Here is a 21,597-nt window from a genome sequence, read left to right on the forward strand (position 1 = left end):
TAAAAGAAATATCATTAGCTAACACATCTACTGTAGGTGTTGGGGATGTAGCTTAATGAACTGCAATACTTACTCCATTTTGATGGCAGAACAATTCCATTATCTGCCAGAATATATATTCTTCCACTTGGTTGCATTTATGACTATTCTGTATTTGCCACTGAATAAACTGCAGCAGATTCTGCAGGTTTTTGCTGCAACACACGTTGACACAACTGCATTATTTGGATTACTGTGCACATGTATTAAACTCCTAATGATTATTCTTTACTGGTTTCAATTAATGTTTAAATTCTGTGTGCTATAAGAACGGAAAAAGAGACTCACCTCATAAGGGGGAAATGAACTTCATGGTTGTTTTCCAAGGGTTCAGGTTCATCCCATAACTTGTTCCCTGCAGTGAAAACCTTAGTTTGAGCTACTGAGTAATTACATGACTAAATGCTGTGAATGTTATATATTTTGAAGCATTGAACACTTTATACCTGATATATTTTCTGGTGTGTGTGTACTGTATGTGTGTGTGTGTGTGTGTATATGTGTGTGTGTGTGTGTGTGTGTGTGTGTGTTTGTATGTGTATGTGTATGTGCATGTGTGCGTGTGCGTGTGTGTGTGTTTCCTACCTATATTAAACCAAGCATTTACAGCAGGAAGCTGTTCATCGGTAAGATTAAGAATATCTTCCATTTCCATTCAATTCCTGAGGTAAAAAAAAACAAACATTGAAAATCAGCGATTTAATGTTTATTTCGTGTTATTTTCTAAAAGTGTTCATGAGAGAAATGACACACTACCGGTTCTCATCACAGGAGGTCACTTTTTCACCAGGATGTAAGTTAGTTAGTTAAAAACGCCTCTGTTGTGCTGGATGTTCAGTGCTCTAATTTTGGTCCTTTTTATATGCGAAAGATAGCGTTATAGCGAAACGTCACAAAACGGCACAAAATAGTAATGTTTTAATGCTCGTTGTGAGAGGCTGTTTCTCTCGTAATTGTGTTTCAAATCTAGTATTTATCTCGTCTTTTTCCTCACAATTCTTATCTATATACTGTATACTATAAGTTTTGTCATGAAAGCAGTTATTCAGCCTAGACGCTGTAAAATCATCAGCTAACTGTGTAAACACAATATGCTCGACGCCTATCGTGGGGTCTGTGGAACATCTAGTGACCGTCTGACATCAACTAATAGTTCATTTACTCTAGATTTACATCACATTTATAATCAGACAAAAACACAAAGTCAGCTTACTTGTAGCTCTCGACATGAGTAACTGAGTAAAACTCTAGATTAATGTCACTAATTCCTCTTGAGTCGTGACAAAATCTCTCGTAGTGAGTGACGTCATGTTCACGGTTTTAACAATTTAATTTAAATGTCTACTGTAAAAACTTTCAAGTCACATCAACTGCCAACTTTGTAAACATAACAAAAACAACCACTAAATGCATATAAAATGATTTGTTCCTATTATTAATTTATAATGAAATTTATTTTGTTATTCGATAGATAAACTACAGTAAGAACAATTATTATATAACTAATTAACATTATAATATAATTATTTATTAATAACTTAAAATGCTCTTGCTGTCTATACCATAGAGCCAATTTCCCTCAATATTCAAACAAAACTTGAAAGCAGTGCTTTTGTTTATGTATAACTTTTTCAGAATCTAAATTTATTTATTTAAAAATAATTATTATTATGAATATTATGAATATTATTATGAATATTATGAATATTATTATGAATATTATGAATATTATGAATATTATGAATATTATTATTATTATTATTATTATTATTATTATTATTATTATGTAAATTTTATATACAAATGTTATATTATTAAACATGTTTAAGAGAACATTCATTCTTAGGGCCAAAACACAATATTCAAACAAAACTTGAAAGCAGTGTATAATGTAGTGTATAAAGTTAATGTATAACTTTTATTATTTATTTATTTATTTATTTATTTATTTATTTATTTATCTATCTATCTATTTATTTATTTATTTAAAACTTATTATTATTATTATTATTATTATTATTATTATTATTATTATTATTATTATTATGTAAATATTATATACACATGCAATATTATTAAAACGGTTTAGGAGAACATTAAATCTTTCGGCCAAAACACAGATCTATGCAGTCCTTTATGCAATATAGTTCATGTTATGACAAAAATAATGTGCTCATTTATAATTTCATAAATGAAATGACATCCATGGCATCAACGCATATATATACACCCTCATTTCTCAAACTTGGCAGGTTATGGGCTTCACTCTCTACACAACCAGCTTTGTTTCCTTTTTACAATATACAGATATCATCTTAAAAAAGGCAGCAACATTTGTATCTTTTGACTCAAGTGTTTTTATATCAGTTTTATCTCAGATTTCTATTTTTGAAATCTTTGTGTATAATGTGAAAATGATATATTTAAATGCAGCAAGACAATACTAAGGCCAATGACACCATTTTACTGTGTTGGTCATTTTGAATTGATGCAGTAGTTTATAAATGGTGTGGACTAGCCTTATGAAACAAACACCTTTCTTGTTCCATTTCCAATTTTAGTGCTTGAGGGGTATTTTGGTGTAAATTGGGTGATTATGTTGTTTGTCTTTGTTGTGGCTTTGCAGACAGATCTCCTCTCTGTATATTGCCTCAAAATCTGAATACTAGATTATATCTTGATCACTCTTTTTTCTGAACTTGTGGCCAGATTAAATTTTAAATAAAAAAATTAAAACCTTAAGGATTTTAGCTTCATGGTATTCTTAGACTTATCATCATGTTAGATCCAGAGATTGTGTTTTTGATCTGAAAGCCACTGTAAGTCACAGAGTTTGCTACTCAGTGTATGAGCAGTGAAATTTCCATTTGAGCTGTAGTTACTGATGACTGTTGTACTTACACTGAACCATTTATCTCTTTGGTGGATTATTTGAAAGAGCCTGTGCCCATCTCATGCAACATCTACATCAAACCATTGGAATAAACGTTACTTCAACTCTAAGTGTGGGAAGAATTTTGATGCTTGCAGTGCACTAAACCTAAATGAGGCACTTGATTATGTACTGAAGCAGGCTGGCTACAGTCCTGTGCTTTCTGCTCATAGCCTCCCTAGGCCTATAGATGTAGCCTTTGGTGTCTTCTCTGGAACAAAGTTCAGAGTGGTTAAACCTTTTGCAAAATACACAAGAATATGACACACTTGAGGTATTAGTAAGACTGTTCAGCTTGGAATGGAAGAAACCTATCACTTTGGAAAGAGAAATCCATCAAATCCATCTACAGACAGCATTAACCTCACAGTTAAGAAAAAAAGTTATCTGAAAGACACTGGGTTAACTGTGGGAAAGTGTTTGGTTGTTGTTTGTTTGTTAGTTATTGTGTGTCAAGCTTTAGTTCTGAAGTAATTATACTGACATACTTGCCCCTTAGCAACACATGTTTTCGGATTGCATAGGAAACCTTCCGCGCCCCCACTAAGGAGTGTATCTTAATTGGCACGGGGTCGTGTTGGAAACACAAGATCAACTATTAAAAGTTGGTCTTACCTTGAACGCAGGTGTCCTTCGAAGTCCCCTCAGTCTTCTAACAAAGGCTCCTCTCCAAGGACTTAAACTATTGTTTGAATCTTTAAATGAAGGAGGCAGACTTAGACCTTTTTGTCTTTCCAGGATCCTCACAAAGGGAGGCCTTCTTTTTATTAAAAGTAGTGTAATACAAATAGGTGTGTGTAATATATGTAAAAGAAAAAGAAAAAGATTACAAACAAAAACTTCCTTCAAATAATCAAACAGTACTAGAATAAGTAAAAGGTATTAAGATGCAAAGATTATAACAAACCAAGAAACACTCTCCAAGTGTAAACTTGCGTTTGTTCTATGATGCAACCAAAGTATAACATGCACTAGGCTGCTTACAATAGAATGCACACTCAATGTGATTCAAGGCAAGCTTTTATACTTTTTTACTGTGGCCAGATAGATTTGGCTGTCAGGTTTGGTTGGCTTTGTGCCTTTTAGACGGCTACCATCTTATTTCATAAATACTTCTCGGTTTCCCAAACATATCTCGCCAGCCGACTCTGTGTGTGCTGCTAATCTCTTTTTTTTCTAACCTCACGGTTAACACTTCTATATATGGTCATACTTCCTGCAACTTCTCAGGCTGTGATTATATAGAACTGAAGCTTTCTCTTGCCATGGAATTTGACAGCAAGCTATAAAACACTGCGCGTGCAGATTACTCCCTGCGAATACACAGAAGGCTTCACTTTAACAGCAGGCCTTGAAACACTTCTGTGCAGATACTCTCAGTAATACACAGTAGGCTTTATAAGCGTTCAAGAAAGTTTACAGTAAAAGAAACAATATTAATCTAATCAACTCTATTACATGAGGATACATGATTATAAGTAAAAGAAAAGCATTTCAGAATTTTTCTCGAACATTCTTAAAATTAAACATAATAACACATAATGCATTATTAGTCTTCTTTTTCTTTTGGAATCTTCTTCCAGCTGTCTAGGTACAGCGTCTGATCCCTCTGTGTCTTATTTTAAACACTCATATTCAAATCTTTCAACTCTTCAACCAATTCTTCAACCTTTTGGATTTTTACATCAATCTTTCTTTGTTTATTCCCCTTGCGTTTCGCTTTTCTTTCCCTATTTCTCCTTCTCTTTGTATTATCTATGTCCGTCTGTCTATTGACGGATAAGTCAATAATTGGTCGTGGTGTACCTTGATATTTATTATTATTTATTTGCTGAGAACCAGTATTAAGAAAACCAGTATCAGGTATGTAGAGTCCTGTAACTCCATCCAGTACATGCCAGTGTCTGATAACATCTCTTGCACACAGTATATGAGGCTGGCTCACAACAGTTCACACTCCAGTCCAGTAGGTGACAGTAATAAATTTAATGTGGTTTGCCAACTTCCATTAAAAGTGACAAAAGTAGTGTTTGTTTTCTCGGGGTGAGTAGAAAATAGTCATAAAACGTCAGTAAAAAGCTTGATTTTGGTTGTATAGTTAATATAATATCATAGTCTCTTACTAGTTGGATAGATAGATAGATAGATAGATAGATAGATAGATAGATAGATAGATAGATAGATAGATAGATAGATAGATAGTGATGTTGTTTTTCCCAACAACAGTTGTTTTAAAGTTAGTTACCCACTCTTAAAGACAGTTATTTCCTTCTTTACCTGTTTTGTTGTACTATGTTAGATAGAACATCTAAGGACACTACCTATTTAGACATGTTGGTGATTGTTGGGAATAAACAGGTTTGGGTAGAAGTTGCTGGCTGGGTTGCCAGGTTTTGAGAGAGTAAAACAGTAAAACACTTACGTGAAGGTGTTATATATGTACATTATATTATAAATAACATTAATTTTTTTATACTTTCTAAACTCCCTAAATCTGTGTAATTATTTGTTTTGACACAGACCTGATAACCATGCATGAAGTAACTTTGGGTTTTCGTTGCTTTTCAATTTATATATAATTTTAATTTATATACAGTATAGAAGAGAAAAGAAAACAGGATTTTTTTATTATTATTAAATAGTACTTGGCTGTAATATTGTGTAACAAACCTGTAGAATTCTGTTTGCTGAAATATAAACAGAGCAGGTAACTCAGTTTAACTACCATGACTGCGTTTAAGTGAATAAATAAGTGAAAACGGTAAACATTTTCAACAGTGAAGAAGAAGCTGCCTTTATTTGGGGTCAGAGCGCTGAGTCGCCCATGACACAGTGCCCCTGAGGGTTAAGGGCCTTGCCCTAACCACTTTAGCTATCACCCCACTGGGTTTTATATAGTTTGTATTTATAATTGTGGTTTTCTTTCCAAAAACTTAAAGAAATTCATAACTTCTATCAGATATGGCTAACGATTTATTGGTCAAATAGAAAGGTTTACCTCAGCTGCTTGTTTCACTCTCCTCTGATTTCTCAGCTGTTTTTCAGGACGTTAGGATTAAACATTACACTCAGCCCTCGCTCCACCCCCAGAATCCAGTCCATGGAGTTCATGCACACATCCAGTTATGAGCCTGACAGTGAGGAGTGTGATGAGTTTGAGGACATGAGGTGGGTTCACAGTTCACACTGCTGTTTCTTTTACTGTAGAAGTAAATAAGTAAAAGACGATTCTTCGGGACATGATAGATGATGATGATGATAAACTAAAGCTTATTTTTTATTAAATACACTAATTAAATACACTAATACTGTAATACACAATATAGGAAATATCTTCCATTTACTTCCACTTTCCATTTACAGTGAGCATCTGCATCTGACTACCTAAACGTGCTAATATATAAACCGATTTGTATACACATCCTATACTCTATATACTTCTAACTTAGTTTCTTTTATCTTTTTAATTCACATGGCATTTGAATGTCATTTGAAATCACCAAAACAAACACGCCCCTAACCCAAATGGGTCCCACCCCTGTATTGATAGCTCCGCCCCACACATACATACATAACCCAGGTAACTATTATGGCGGAACCTGCTGTGGCAGCTGGCCGAGGGGATATTTTTATCAGTAAATGAACACAATGAGTAATACTATGGTCGTACAAATGTGTTTTTGTCGTACTGTGTGTTGTACCGTGAAAGGTTTATCTCCGTTTCATGCGGAAGACAACGTTCAACAACTAGAACCCGAGGCAGGTAATGGCAGGTATCCGCCATGTCAATGTTTCAATCGCTTTCTGCTAATGTCAGACATGCGCACTGAACTCTCTCTGCCGCATATTGACAAGACACGCCCCTGCTCATTGGTTACACGTTTATTTTGTTAGTCGGCCCGACATCGTGCACCACACTTTCAAATCACTGACGTCTGTAGGTATGACAAAGAGACATTAATTAATGTCACCTGTTCTTTCTGCAGCCCAAATCAGCAGAGACTGTCACCAGCTTCTATGTGCAGTGACCAAGGAACAGACCAGTTAGAGACCAGAATACAAGGTCTTCTTGGGTAAGTCTTTATTATCTGTTCTAAAACTCCAGCTGCTGTATTAAAGCCCTGTTTAATATAAAATGTCTTGTTTGAGAAGCAGCTCTTCCGGGTGTATTAGATAAGTGTGTATTCAGGTGAAGCTGATGACCATAGATGTGAGCATGTTTGTCCTTTGGATCGAGAGAGAAATCAATGGTAATTTGGACATAACGATTACAGATGATCCTGAAGTTGATCCTGCTGCTAATAAGCACACCAGCTGTCACAGATTATTAAAGCATAGCATGTGATGTCACATGACACAGACACTATAGCCTTGGAAGGCAAGATAAACATCACGGTGCAAAATTGACGATGATCAGTGTTTGTTCTTGTGTGTAAACCACAGGGAGTCCTGCTACGCACCGATTTCACCAGCTGCTTCATACTGCTCCATGAAAAGTGCCCAGTCGATGATAGATCCATTAAAGTTCAGCCAAGGTGCTGATGTGAGGAAGTAAGTGCAGATATTGCAGACATTATCTATCTATTTCTGTAGGTTTGTCTTCTGGTTTTGTAATACTGATATTTTGATTTGAACCAGAGTAATTGATCAAGTGTCTCCAACTCCAACACTGGTATCTGTTCAATCTGAGCAGTCGATTGAGCTTCCCGTCACGGTCAATAGCAGGTATGGATCATTTTCTATGTCTCAAGGTTTTATTCGCTCATCTGTGCATGTCAGTGAAGGAACACGATAATCAGCCGTAACATAAAAACCACTGACATCTGAAGAAAGGGGAGACTTTATAGGAAGAATAAAAATAACTCAGTATACCTGTATGTATCCCTAATGAACAAGCCTGAAGTAACGGTGGCAAATGAATCAGGTTGCGTTATGAGTCTGGTTCCTCTCAAGGGTTCTTCCCTTTTTTTTTGCTCAGTAGGAATACATTTAAATGTTAAACATTATCTTTTTTATTCAGAATTTTGATATTTCTGTAAAATGCTTTGAGCATTTGTGTTCACTGTTAAAACACTATACAGATAAAACTGAGTTGATTCAAATAAATACAACGTTTTCTCAAAGAGTAAAACCTCATTAAAGGTGCGGTGCACGATGTTTAAAGCCAATGTTGACATTTGAAATCACCAACACATACACACCCCTAACCTAAATGGGGCGCACCTAACACTCTCTCCGCCGCATATTGACAAGACACGCCCCTTTCTGCACATTGGCTACACGTTTGTTTTGATTGTCGGCCCGAAGCGTTTCTCAAACATCGCGCACCCCACCTTTAAGCTGGAGTGATTGACAGCTGTGTGGGTGTTTTAAGTACTGACTGCCTCTCATATCTCTTCCCATCTCAGCTTGACTAGATTATTTTTCCTAACCAGAAAAATAAAGAAAAGTTTTGATTGCATTTAGTTCATTAGATTTAAATATAAATGCATGATAACTGCATTGTATTTTAGGAGTTTTTAGTTGTATGAGGAAAAAAGGCCTGAATATTTTAGCAGGACTACAATAAAGTATTATATACTATTATATACTACTATATACGACTATAATATTACAAAAAAAATATGATCCCATATCCATGTTCCAATTGCCCTGATTTTGTAAGTGATCCTAATAAAAATATAACCACTGCACCTTTAATATGGAATTGATTCATTGCTTTATTTTATATATGAAACCCAGGGAGTCGTGCACCAGTCTGATGATGAAGGAACACTTGAGGTGTTCAATGTGTAAATACATGCTAAAGGAGCCTGTGACCATCCCCTGTGGACACAGCTTCTGCAGGACCTGCATCGAATCCTACTGGAGCAAAATATCCTCTACAGGATGCTACTCCTGTCCTCAGTGTAGGAAGAGATTTAAATCTCGTCCTGCACTGAACCTGAACTTCACTCTGTCTAACGTGGTGCTCACTCAGCAGCATGTGGCGATTAGTCTTGCTCATCCTACTCTGAGCGACGTCGGACCTGGAGATGTAGCCTGTGATTCCTGCTCTGGGAGAAAGATAAGGGCAGTGAAGTCGTGTCTGACCTGCCAGGAATCTTACTGTGAAGCCCACGTGAGGCAGCACTACACTGTAGAAGCGCTGCAAAAACATACCCTTATGGAGCCCAAGAAAATAGCTGAAGCATGAGGACCACAAGTTGGACAAAACTAATCCTCCAGGTGAGATGGGTTTATTTTTACCCAGTCGATTTCTTACAGTACATAGGGTTGAGTTTGTTCTGTGGTGTAAGATATTAGATTTCAGATTTATAATAGAACATATTTCTTATAATAGCTTTAAATGTATTTCTTACCATCCTTACTCCTCTTGGCATCATATCTCCCTCCAGTAAAATGGTGCTGTATAATGTGTATAATGTAATGAATGATTAATGATATAATGATTAATGTCCTGTTTCTTACTCTCTCACACAGGCTTCATCTCTGAGCCTGAGCATTCCACAGCCACGGTCACTCTGACCTCCTGTCCTGAAGGCTTCCTGTTCTTTCTCCTTCTCCTGCTTTAGCTTACACACTTTGTATATTTGTTGTTGTTGTATTTTGAGCACCTGCTATGTAGCTCAGTGGTTAAGGTTTTGGACTACTGAGCAGAAGGTCATAGGTTTGAATCCCAGGTCCACCAAGCCTTTAACCCACAATTGAATCCCCTGTTTATCACTGCGCTTTTATGTCTAAAAATCTGTATGATTTTGAATGTGTTGTTGCAGAAATGTTATTAAAAAAAGTCAGTAAACTCAACAAAAATTGTAAAAAAAAAATTACAGGTAAAAGTGTAAGTGACTATTGTCTCTAGTTGTACTCCTGCTGCTCTGCTAACTCGTGCTCGCACTCAGAAAATATCTAGCTATATTTCGCAGTATAGCTAACCATGTAATTTTAAATATGGATTAATACTGTAATACTGTAATGCTCTGTGGAACTTTCTCCCTTTGCCTCTGCGTAATGATTAACATCCAGTCATTTAATTGTCTTATTGAAAAATGGCAAAAGACAATTATTTGCTACATATAAGATGCAGTAGGTTGCATAAAAATCACATTTACAGTGTCACTTAGAGTTGATCACCAAATCTCAAAGCGCTTGTCCTGGAGAAAGAGTGAAGGGTCCGTGATTCTGTTGTTGAAGAGACTGTTGGAAAAAAAAACACACATAATTAGCCTTGAACTAAAATATAGGAAATACTAACACACACACACTTACCACACAGTCTGAATATTGCTGATTATTGAGAGGACGTTGTAGATCTTTCTTGCTGCAACATCAGTTATGTGATTGTTGCTGAGGCTGAAATGAAAATAAATGCAATTAACACACCTGTAAATCTGCTGAACATTGTATCAGATATGTGTCCCTAGGAATAGACTGATCGCAATACAACCTACAAAAGGACAACACTCGGATCATCGGTACATTCAGCACTCACTCAAGGATGCAAGTTTTGTGTAGTTGTGGCATTAGCAGCTCCAGCTGGTCATCACTGATCCGACAGTGGCTTAGGTCCAGTTGCGACAGATCCTCAGAATATTCCAGAACCAGCGCCAGTGATTTGCAGGCCTGCATATTCAGCTGGGTCTCACTCAGGTCCACTTTATCTCTCAAAGCCTGGGAGAGAGCCATTGCTTGCCTCATGCACTCCTCCTCAGAACCCAGATCCACATGGGACAAGAATCGGAGCAGCAAAGCTTTACTGCAGCTGATACAAAGACTCAGAGTTTTATAGGTGTATACATAATTTCTGCACAAATACACAGATGTATTACACATAAAAAAAGCCTTTTTACTGCAGCGTGACTGTGTGTAGAACAGGAAACAGCTCTTCTACTGCTGCCTCCTCCATCTCACAGTCCAGAATAACGAGCTGAATGTGTATGTGAGCTCTCTGGATAGCCATGGAAATGATCCTGCAGTCATCACTGCTCAGAACCAGACTGAATGTGGTCGTGTCTGCTGTGAGGTCCAGAGCGTCCTGGCAGGAGAAGTCCAGCTTGTGGTGTAGAGCAGAGAGAAGAACTGCTGCCTCCTTCTGGAGCTCAGGAATATTGCAGCAGTGGAGCAGTCTCAGCAATAGCAGCCGGTCAAGCCTGAGAACATTTCCATCAATACACAAACTAAATATTTAACATAACACTTCTTCTAACCAGTGGTAACACACCTAAGCTCAGACATGGTGTAAAACAAAACAAAACTTTTGGTTGAAAGAGAATCTGAATCTGGCCAACCTGAGATGAGAGATATGGCTGAGTAGTGGAATGATGCATTTCTCAAACAACGTGTGATCAGAACTCCTGGCATTTGGTGACATTCACCAGACTATGTTATCAAGTGGTTTATTACTTTTTTTAAATCAGCATCCAAATTATGAGCCCTTGCAAATTAACTGAAAAAAAAAACATGTTACTTATGACCAATCAAAGTCACCTGAGCTTAGAGATGTAGGGCAGACACTGAAGAAGGCTCCTAATTTCATTCTCTTCCTCTGACCATCCTCTTAGCTCTACTGCTTTCTTCACCGTCTGGAGTTTCAGCACTTCCAGGAAGAATGAAACTTTCTTCTCAGACAGGTTTAAAGACCAGACTTCTGGATGTTTCTGGTAAACAGCCTGTAAGGCTGGTCTGACCTTCTGACCTGTTCGAGCCTCGTAGTCTGTTACACATAAGTACAGGTCCAGTAGAAAATCAGACTGCTCTCGATAAGTCTTGAAACAGAGTAAAGGCAATTTCTGTACAGTTTCCAGAATGCTGTCTTTCTGATGGATCGCTGCTTGCAGACAAAGATTTATCAGGAACGCCGTCATATTTTTTCTCCTTGTGTGAGTGATTCTTTCAGAGTCTGAGGTGGATCAACACTACAAAATAATGACATTAATATTGCAAGAACAGAAATAAGAACATATAAATCATAGATAGGACTATGACAGAGGAGTTTTACTCTAAAGATGAAGGAAATGCCATGTTACTTTCATAAATTATTTTAGACTTCAAAATATGAAAAGGATGATGCTTAACAGTCACCTCAGCTGGGATATGTAGGAGAAAACTCTTCACCTGTGCAGTCTCGAAGCTTTACACATTTCTTTGTTGTTTGTCGCAAAACCTCCAGGAAGATGGAGGCCTTTCTCTTAGAGAGATCAATGGACCATACTGGAAACAACAGAACCAGAGTTAATACGTCCATACATGCATGTATTGCCTATCCGGCATAGGGTCAACAGGGAGTCTGGAGTCTATCCCTAGGGACTCAGGGAACAAGGTGTTGGAAACCCTGGACTACAGACTACAGTGCATGTCTTTGGCCTGAGGGAGGAAAACACAAAGGAATCCCTTGGAGCTCTGGGTTGAGGCAGGAATTAAACAACCAACCCAAGAGGTGCAAATGTGATACAACCATTAAGCCGGTAGGAAAATGGGACTCTCCACTGGTGTCCCACAGGGCTCAGTACTTGGTCCTCTTCTTTTCTCCCTGTATACTCACTCTCTTGGTGTTATTTCCTCACATGGGTTCTCTTACCACTGCTATGCTGATGATACACAACTTATCTTCTCTTTCCCACCCTCAGATACCACGGCTTCTGATCTGATCTCAGCATGTCTGGCAGAAATATCATCATGGATGACTGCTCATCAGTTAAAGCTCAATCCTAGTAAAACTGAACTGCTGTTCATCCCAGGTGATTCATCCCCAGGTTCATCCCCAGGTCATGGTCTTGCTATATCCCTGTGCAACAATCTGATCTCCTATTCAGCCACAGCTTGCAACCTTGGAGTAACCATGGACAATCAACTGTCCTTTTCCTCTAATGTTGCTAGGCAAGGCAAGGAAAGTTTATTTTTATAGCACATTTCAGACACAGAGGTCATTCAAAGTGCTTTTACATAGAAATTAGAAAACAATTTATAAGAGAGAAAAAAAAATATATGTAAAAATAAGAGACGCATGATAACATCATAATAAAAACAAAGAACAATTAAAGAAAATAAATGTGATTGGTTTATATTCAATTAGCATATCTGTAATGTATTTCGGTCCTAAGCCATGAAGTGGTTTATAAACGAGTAACTATACTTTAAAATCTATTCTAAATGTAACTGGAAGCCAGTGTAAGGACCTGAGGACTGGAGTGATGTGCTCAGATTTTTTTTGATTCTGGTCAGAATTCTGGCAGCAGCGTTCTGTATGAGATGCAACTGTCTAATGGTCTTTTTGGGGATCCTAGTAAGGAGTCCATTGCAATAATCCACCCTGCTGGTGATGAAAGCATGAACAAGTTTCTCTAAGTCCTGTCTCGCTAATGTGACTCGCTCAAGTCGCTTTCTTCTCTACGACATTAGAAGAATTTGGCCATTTTTGTCCACACAGGCTGCTCAGGTACTTGTTCAAACTCTTGTCATCTCAAGACTGGATTACTGCAATGCACTGCTGGCAGGTCTACCTATGAACGCAATTCATCGTCTGCAAATGATCCAAAATGCAGCTGCACGGCTTGTTTTCAGTCTGCCAAAGTTCTCGCATACCACCCCACTGCTGCAATCCGTCCACTGGCTTCTGGTAGCTGCACGCATCAGATTCAAAACACTGATGCTGGCCTACAAAGCCAAAAATGGACCAGCTCCCTCTTACCTAAAATCCCTCATCACTCCTTGCAGTGCACCCCACACACTGCAATTTACCAGCACTGCTCGACTGGTTCCACCATCTCTCAGGGTAAGAGGCAAGTATACTACAAGACTCTACTCTGTTCTGGCACCAAGGTGGTGGAATGAACTTCCCCTAGGGGTCCAGACAGCTGAGTCACTGGCTATTTTCAAACGTGGTTGAAGACCTATAAATACAGCACCAAGTGAACATAAACACCAAAAAAATCTTACCGCGAACAGGAACCTTTGTTTCATCACTTGGAGTGCTGATGTCTCCATTTCTGTAGACAGCAGAGACTCTGGCTCTGTAACAGGTGCTGTATGGAAGACTTATTCTGCACTCACACACAGGCCCTTCGGTTTGAATGGACTGCCAACCCTCCAGCCCAGCCTCCAAATATTCCACCAGGTAGTAGAGCACAGGGGAGTCTTCATCACTCTCGGCCCTCTGCCAGGCAATGTACAGAGAGTCCTTATTCGGCTTCAGCACTGTCGGTGCTCCAGGTCTGTCTCTGTAGGCTGTCTGGAACTCTGTAACTTGGCTGTAGTCTGTCATTTCATTACTGTCCATTAGAGAATATCGGAGTTGGTAATGAGTTTCTGGCGCGAGATGCGAAACCACACAGTTCTCGCCAGTGCAAGAGATGACTCTCCATTTTATATCTATAGGACTTCTGTCTTCCTTCACTGCTCTATACTCCACTCTGTAATATTGAGTATTTGTCTTTAAACTTTGCAGTTTCATCGTCACTCGAGTCTGTTGCACTCTAATTATTTCTGACGGATTTGGTTTTATGTGGAGTTTTACATTCCGGCTGACCAACTCTCCAGACTGGTAAAGATGTATCGCAGAACCAGGAAAACAGAAATCAGTTACAGATGCAGCAATGAACATGGTTTCTTGTATGCTCTCACTTGTGTTTTTCTTTAAAATGAATGAAGGTCAGAGAGGATTTCCTGAGTTGTATCCAAAAGTCTGTACAATTCCTTAATGTTTACTGATTTAGAGCCGAGAGCTGAAAGAAACGGATCTTCTCCCTCCAGTGAGGTAAAAATGAAACCCAACACTTTGTCTGCTTGGCAGTCCTGGACAAAGCGCTGTAAGTCATTTTGATTGTTCAGGATTTTGATGCTAGCAGATTTACACTGGATCAAAGCTGTAACTTGAGCGTTTTTCTTTTGGAGCCACTGGAGCCTGCACTCTGAACGGAATAGCGATTGGTTGCTTTCATCTAGAAGATCTTGTAATTTCTCCTCTTCCTCTAATGCTCCGGTGTCTCGTATGGTCTTAATACAGGAGGCCAGTTTTCTCTGAAATATGGACTGGTACTGCTGCAGAAGTGAAGAAAACTCTGACAGAGCATCCTTCACAGCTGGAAATTGTGTAAATACATCATGACCAACAACAACAGACAGCAGAGTTTGAGAAAAGCTAATGTCCATCTTTAGTTTTTCCAGAACGTTCTCTGCTTTATATAATTGATCTTGACTGATGTCTTTTACAACACAAGCTGATGATTGGTCCAAATTCTTCAGAGGATAGAGCCAGACTTTAAGAGGAACTGCTCCTGCATTCTGAAGTACAGTATCCACAGAACTTTGCAGAACAACTCCATCGATAAAGGAAGCTGTTTTTTCTTTTTCAGTGAGCCTGTAAAGTAGATCGATCTCACTTGAGGAAGCGATCATCTTCGTGAACACATCATTCAGGTTCGTGTTTTCAGTGAAAGGTTTAGCTCTGTTTCACGCAGATGACGACGTTAAACACCTAGAACCCGAGGCAGAGGTAACGGCAGGTATCCGCCATGTCAATGTTTCAATCACTTTCTGCTAATTTCACACATGTGCACTGAACACTCTCCGCCGCATATTGACAAGACACGCCCCTTTCTGCTCATTGGCTACACGTTTGTTTTGTTTGTCGGCAAGACTGTTTTCTGAAGCGTATTTTTAAACAATGTGCACCACACCTTTAAGTTTTGTCTATCTTTTTTGTGAGATAAACACATGGTCCATCTGGAGATGCTGCTTCTCTACTTATTTAATATAAATACAAGTAAAAATCTGTCAGCATCATCAGGATAGTGTCTTATAAAAAAAAGATGTTCAAAATGTAAAAAGAATAAACAAACATCACTATTAAAATCACAGTAAACCTGAGTTGAACTTCATGCTTGTACTTGATGTGTGAGTTGTTTTCATTGCTGAATCTCGGGGGTTCACCCATAGACCGGTCACTACTGCAAGACAGACAGGGGGACGGGGTCTTCCCCAGTTTCTTCCTGGGGATCAACATTAAGCTAGTTAATGATAGTCCATACTGAAGTGTGGACTAAACTCTAAATACAGCTGTGTGCACATTTTAAAAGTTTGTGTTAAACCTGGGAGTAAGGAAACACACCTCCTTATAAATGAACTGCCTTCATCCACTCACTGGTCAGCTAGAGAGCTGTGACAGAACTCACTATATCCGCAAAAATTTCTTTAAAACACAAAAATAAAGACAAAAACATCACCAGTTGTGTAATCCTGAACCTGACACACAGCTGTGTATGTTAATAAAACCTTTACATTGCCATCAAAGTTAGGGTTAAAATTAACCTTTCAAAACTTGAATAAAACATGTTTATATTTGAATTGTGTGTCAGGTCTCTGTCTTCCGTTCGGTCTCTTGGAAAAATCCTCTTGCTCATTGTGCTGGACATTGACCAACCGTTATTCGGAGACGGAGACGGCATATTTGAGCTGTAACAGATAAAACTATTACTTCGTACACACAGAATTTCACATGCTATGATTAGACGAATAAAATACACTAAGCACTTTCTGTTTCTTATACACTCTCTTTCAAAGAAAGTACACAGAGAAAAAGTAAACATTTAATTTTGTCAGATTTGAGTAACGGTGTTTCTGTTTTCATTCAAGAGCATTAAGTTATAAATATAGAATGAGTCGGGTTTCCTGTTCTAACAGAGTAAATTAATGGTATGAAATGTTCCCAAACAACCATTTAATAAAACAGTAGGCTATAGGCCAGTATGATGAGATGATCCTGACTTTATTTATATTTCTCTGTATAATATAATCACAAATATTCATCTCCTTATAGCATTTTAAAAATCACATTTAAAACCACTGATTAAAATGAGCCAAATAGATGTTAAGATTAAGTTAAATGTGTAAAATGTTAAAATTTTTACAGAACTGCACTGTTAAATTAAAGCATCCATTCATTTTAAAGCTACAGTTTCAGTTTTTGTAGCTTTTTTCAGTTTGTAGAAAACCTACATATCATGTCATATCATATCATATCAAATATTGTGTCTGTCCTTATACTCTCTTTAAACGACTTGTTCTTAGCTTCGGACAAAGACTGTATGTCCCTATTAGTTCTACTTGACCTTAGTGCTGCATTCGACACTATAGATCACAACATTCTTCTAGATCGCTTCCAAAATTACACAGGTATTCAGGGACAGGCTTCCTATTATCTTTGAGACTGTATCACAAAACTCAGAACTTCTGGTAGTTCCCAGAATATCAAAGTCTACTAAATGTGGTAGAGCGTTTTCTTATTTAGCTTTGGTACTTTGGTATAGACATTTTCCCAGTTTAAATGTAGATTAAAAACTCATCTCTTTAGTCAGACGTACACATAATACATATCATAACCTTGTGCTCTAATACATCTGAACAAATGCACATTATCATCTAGTGCTTGCTAATATTATGAACAGCAGCTACGTTAATTCCTCTCCACTGCTTCTCTCTTTCTACCCATCCCGAGGCATCCAGAGATTGTACCAGCTCCGATAGTCTTCCGTACGATGATGTTGGACCTCCACAGAAATGAGAGCGACTGAATCCTGAGACATCTCGATATCAACCAGCTCAAGTTGGACTAAGGGAGTTTTTCCTCCCCACAGTCACCTCATACTTGCTCATTGGGGATAAATACAAACACATTTAAATATATCTAATTGTTGTATTATATTAATCTTCATATTAACCTTTGTTTTATGTTATTTTAGAGACATTGTCTCCGTAAAGTTGCTTTGAGACAATGTCAAGTTGCTTTGAGTCAATAAGCACTATACAAATAAATTTGAATTGAATTTTACTTCAATGCTGTTTAGTGAGTTTTTCTTCCTACTTCCTTAATGTTAATAATTCATTCATGCATTCATTTTCTACCACTTATCTGAACTTCTCGGGTCACGGGGAGCCTGTACCTATCTCAGGCGTCATCAGGCATTAAGGCAGGATGCACCCTGGACGGAGTGCCAGCCCACTCGCAGGGCACACACACACACATTCACTCACACGATCACACACTACAGACAATTTTTCCAGAGATGCCAATCAACCTACCATGCATGTCTTTGGACCGGGGGAGGAAACCAGAGTACCAGGAGGAAACCCCTGAGGCACGGGGAGAAAATGCAAACTCCACACACACAAGGTAGAGGCGGGAATCGAACCCCCAACCCTGGAGGTGTGAGGCAAACGTGCTAACCACTAAGCCACCGTGACCCCCTAATGTTAATAATGATATTGTAAATTTTATTACAAAAGACATAATGATTATGTACACAACGCAAACAAAATTTTCTACTTTTGTTCACCAGAAAGGTTTTAATTATGATTTTAGCTGAAGCTTGTTTTCTTCTCTTTACCTGCCCTGCAGAGTGAAAAAACAAATACTGAAACCTACTGAAATACTCATCCTCAAATAAACATTTACACTGTAGATGGACATTTTGCTTTAAACACCTTGGAGTTACACTGCAAGATTCCTGATGAATTAAACTGATACGTGTAACAATAAAATATTGTACTTGGACATGATATGGCGTTTAAGATGGAGATTTTTTATTGCCAGCACGTGCATTAAAAAACCTTTCAATTCTGTGAATTTTCATTGATTTGTTCCTTTATGGAAAATTTGAGACCAGGACAGGAAAGCATCAGGATTCATGTTGTAGCTATATGACTTTAATGTAATAAAGCTATGAGATCATCATCATATATAAATACACACTTGATTTTCATTTGGAAATTTACACAGAAAAATCTCATAATCAGCAACTGAAGATGTATAAATGTTGTTCATTTAACATCTTTATGTTGATTCCTTAAACATTTTATTCTGTTGAATTTAATGCTAACATTTTTATAATATAATTTATATTTTTTTTATAATATTTTATAATGGAAATAATATTTTCATTATAAAGACACTGTCACTATTATATTTTTTCCTGTCGAAGAATGAAAATTAGTCAAATGTTCACAGTAATAAAGACGCGCCGCAGTTACAGCTTTTCTCCACTAGAGGGAGACAAATGACTGATTTATATTTAACATGGATTTATTTTTTATAATTTATATTTTAATAATTAAGTTTATTATTAAACAGAAATTTTATAATAATGTTTCTGTTTGTTAAAGTATAAAAAAACTTTACTTTATTTCACATGCTGAACACGTGGATTAACAAGCAGATCACAAAAGCACTGCTCACTTCACATTTTAGCATAAAACTGTATATATATATATATATAAAAAATTATCAGTGAAGGTGGTCCAGATAGGTGACAATAAAGCTGCTCCAGTGTTTCACTGAGGACAAACGAAAGTGATACGTTTTATTTAATTTATTCCTAAGTTGATTATATCAATGATTAACACTGCTGTCATCCTGAATATGGTACTAAAGAGCATGTGTGTGCTTAGGAGGAAATATCTGATCATTTGAAACCCATTGGTTTGAAGGTGACAGAGAGCAATGAGTACAACGAGCATCACTGCTCCATGAAAAGTGAATATTTATTATACAACGCTGTACAGCAACATACATACATATATATATATATATATATATATATATATATATATATATATATATATATATATGTATATATATATATATATATATATGTATATATATTATATATATATATATATATATATATATATATATATATATATATATATATACATATATATATATATATATATATACACACACACACAAGGATATAATACATGTATGGTGATCTGTAACATTATCTGTTCGGTTTGCATTCATACAGCGATCATGGTAAATACTCTTTTCTGATTGGCTGGCAGGTGTTTGTGTTGTTTTACGGGGATGTCAATAAAACTGAACCATAAACTAGACCTAAATCTACACGGTGCATGATACTGATGCTGCCTCAAACCTCCAGGATACTTATCCCAGTGTTCCCAGAAAAGGGAATATACTATATCCTAATTTTCCTGAGACAGGGAATATAGTACATTCCAGTTCTCACAGGTTAAGGAATATATTAAATCCGTTAGTTTTCCTGAAACAGAGCGTTATATCCCAGAGTATATGTACCAATCCTCCCAAAATATGGAATATTGCATCCCAAGCCTAGTTTTTCCAACCAAGGGAATATAATTTTTTACCCAATGTAAAGAATATAATGTCAACGTTAGAAAAATATATACCAGTTTTCCCAGGCAAAAGATAAACTAATACTATAGATTTATACTATACTATAGTATTAAACTAATACTATAGTTTGTAATGAGGTAACGCCCCCTGATGTAAGCATAGCAACAGTCAAAAAATAGTGTCATACTGAAATATTGATAATGGAGTGGACTAGAAAATTATTTTAAAGTACAGTGATGCCTCGAGGTACGAGTTTAATTCGTTCCGTGACCTTGCTCGTATCTCAAAACAATTTTCCCGTTTTAAATTCATTGAAATCCCATTAATCCGTTCCAGCTCGCAAAATTCCACTCCAGTTGTTTTGTTTATGTGTTTTGAATATGAAAAATGTACAGTACCTGTATTTATAAATGACAAATTTTGTATAAAAACATACAGTAATAAAAGAGAATGTTAAAAAAAATAAACTGGTTTTACTTTATGGAAGATGCGCACGGAGGTTGAGGGAGGAGTAAACAGGCGTAATTTTGTCTCATACGTACACTTTCACTTTCGTTCACTTACTCGCTACTGTACACTCTTCATGCTACTTACACTTAAATAGAACTTAACTAAACTTCACTAACTGAAATTCTCTTAACTGAACTTAATTGATACAATTTCTGTTTTCTTTACATTCATTTTGCTTAATTTTCTTCATCGCTTTTCTCTTCACTTGTTTTTGCCTTTTTTTCACTCTTTCCTCACTAACATCTGCCGGTCGTTTTAATAAAAACCTCTCAGCATATCGGATGCGGTGTAGTCGCAAAATTTTTTAGCGGATCCAACGCTCAAAACGGATCCGAAAAATACGGATCCGCAAATTACGGATCCGCTGATGGTCGGCACCTAGGAAATGAATGACTTCCGTTTTATCGGCCGTCGTTTGTCGTGTGCAGTGGAAAGGCGGCTTTAACCGAGTGAGACGTAGGAAGCTGAGGCAGGGGAAACAGAGAACACGTGGTTGTTGGGGATCTTTGTTTCGGCGGCGGCGGCTCAGATGCTCGTATCTCAAAAATTTGCTCGTATCTCACGGCAAAAATTTGGTCGAGTCACAGCTCGTATCTCAAAAAATACGTATGTCAATGCACTCGTATCTCGAGGCATCACTGTATAAAGAGCAATGATGCATCCCAATGTCAGAACAAACACCTGGCCCACACACACACACACACACACACCAGACTGTAATATTGAAATAAAAAAAAAAGAAAACAAACAGAACCACAGAAGAAGAGGGAATGAGATTTAGACCACGAGTGATGGATCAGTATAACAGTGTAAACATGAGGACATGATACCTGATTCTCTGTCACTCCCATCATCAGGTGAAAGAACCACTCGGATTCAACAGGAAACAAACTGTAATCTACAGGATACAACGCCGCTGACAGACAGCAGCACGAGCTTGTATAAAAAATGACAACGTGTAAGTTAC

The 21,597-nt window shown here is 37.3% G+C and overlaps 3 protein-coding genes and 2 long non-coding RNA genes across 8 annotated transcripts; 1 reads left to right on the top strand and 4 right to left on the bottom strand.

Annotated features, from left to right (window-relative positions):
- Nucleotides 1-327: 327 nt before the first annotated feature.
- On the bottom strand, nucleotides 328-1,451 carry LOC125145248. Its single transcript, XR_007143593.1, has 2 exons — nucleotides 1,253-1,451; nucleotides 328-701 (listed from the first exon to the last, which is right to left on the bottom strand). It is a non-coding gene; the product is annotated as an uncharacterized LOC125145248 (long non-coding RNA).
- LOC113635492 (E3 ubiquitin-protein ligase TRIM69-like) lies at nucleotides 529-9,798 on the top strand. Of its 4 annotated transcripts, none has more exons than XM_047816639.1 (7): nucleotides 529-665; nucleotides 6,006-6,139; nucleotides 6,958-7,044; nucleotides 7,415-7,522; nucleotides 7,610-7,696; nucleotides 8,714-9,199; nucleotides 9,455-9,798. In XM_047816639.1, the coding sequence occupies exons 2-6, from the start codon at nucleotides 6,072-6,074 to the stop codon at nucleotides 9,165-9,167; spliced, it is 804 nt and encodes a 267-aa protein (XP_047672595.1). In that variant the 5' UTR covers nucleotides 529-665; nucleotides 6,006-6,071; the 3' UTR covers nucleotides 9,168-9,199; nucleotides 9,455-9,798. The 4 variants fall into 4 exon arrangements, with proteins under 4 accessions (XP_047672595.1, XP_026990784.2, XP_026990782.2 ...); XM_027134983.2 differs by lacking the exon at nucleotides 529-665 and adding an exon at nucleotides 718-832; XM_027134981.2 differs by lacking the exon at nucleotides 529-665 and adding an exon at nucleotides 4,944-5,014.
- A 182-nt stretch (nucleotides 9,799-9,980) lies between these two features.
- Nucleotides 9,981-11,835, bottom strand: LOC125138404. Its single transcript, XM_047816660.1, has 6 exons — nucleotides 11,459-11,835; nucleotides 11,260-11,325; nucleotides 10,822-11,121; nucleotides 10,464-10,733; nucleotides 10,241-10,324; nucleotides 9,981-10,168 (listed from the first exon to the last, which is right to left on the bottom strand). The coding sequence occupies exons 1-6, from the start codon at nucleotides 11,833-11,835 to the stop codon at nucleotides 10,102-10,104; spliced, it is 1,164 nt and encodes a 387-aa protein (XP_047672616.1). The 3' UTR covers nucleotides 9,981-10,101.
- LOC113635488 (neural cell adhesion molecule 2-like) lies at nucleotides 11,476-15,416 on the bottom strand. The gene is made up of 3 exons (XM_047816777.1): nucleotides 13,907-15,416; nucleotides 12,053-12,181; nucleotides 11,476-11,886 (listed from the first exon to the last, which is right to left on the bottom strand). The coding sequence occupies exons 1-2, from the start codon at nucleotides 14,568-14,570 to the stop codon at nucleotides 12,054-12,056; spliced, it is 792 nt and encodes a 263-aa protein (XP_047672733.1). The 5' UTR covers nucleotides 14,571-15,416; the 3' UTR covers nucleotides 11,476-11,886; nucleotide 12,053.
- A 659-nt stretch (nucleotides 15,417-16,075) lies between these two features.
- Nucleotides 16,076-17,918, bottom strand: LOC125145270. The gene is made up of 2 exons (XR_007143611.1): nucleotides 16,277-17,918; nucleotides 16,076-16,157 (listed from the first exon to the last, which is right to left on the bottom strand). It is a non-coding gene; the product is annotated as an uncharacterized LOC125145270 (long non-coding RNA).
- Nucleotides 17,919-21,597: the final 3,679 nt, after the last annotated feature.

The sequence above is a fragment of the Tachysurus fulvidraco genome, chromosome 7 (assembly GCF_022655615.1).
Source record: "Tachysurus fulvidraco isolate hzauxx_2018 chromosome 7, HZAU_PFXX_2.0, whole genome shotgun sequence".
Classification (NCBI taxonomy): Eukaryota; Metazoa; Chordata; class Actinopteri; order Siluriformes; family Bagridae; genus Tachysurus; species Tachysurus fulvidraco.

Bases quoted from the DNA above. Each gene is read 5' to 3' on its own strand.
- LOC113635492 (XM_047816639.1), top strand. From the start codon at position 6,072: ATGGAGTTCATGCACACATCCAGTTATGAGCCTGACAGTGAGGAGTGT. The intron at 7,045-7,414 runs GTAAGTCTTTAT...TGTAAACCACAG, and splicing joins AGAATACAAGGTCTTCTTGG to GGAGTCCTGCTACGCACCGA. The intron at 7,697-8,713 runs GTATGGATCATT...TATGAAACCCAG, and splicing joins CCCGTCACGGTCAATAGCAG to GGAGTCGTGCACCAGTCTGA.
- LOC125138404 (XM_047816660.1), bottom strand. From the start codon at position 11,835: ATGACGGCGTTCCTGATAAATCTTTGTCTGCAAGCAGCGATCCATCAG. The intron at 11,326-11,458 runs GTGACTTTGATT...ACCAAATGCCAG, and splicing joins CCCTACATCTCTAAGCTCAG to GAGTTCTGATCACACGTTGT. The intron at 10,325-10,463 runs GTGAGTGCTGAA...TTTTCATTTCAG, and splicing joins CACAAAACTTGCATCCTTGA to CCTCAGCAACAATCACATAA.
- LOC113635488 (XM_047816777.1), bottom strand. From the start codon at position 14,570: ATGTTCATTGCTGCATCTGTAACTGATTTCTGTTTTCCTGGTTCTGCG. The intron at 12,182-13,906 runs GTAAGATTTTTT...TGTTGTTTCCAG, and splicing joins AACAAAGGTTCCTGTTCGCG to TATGGTCCATTGATCTCTCT.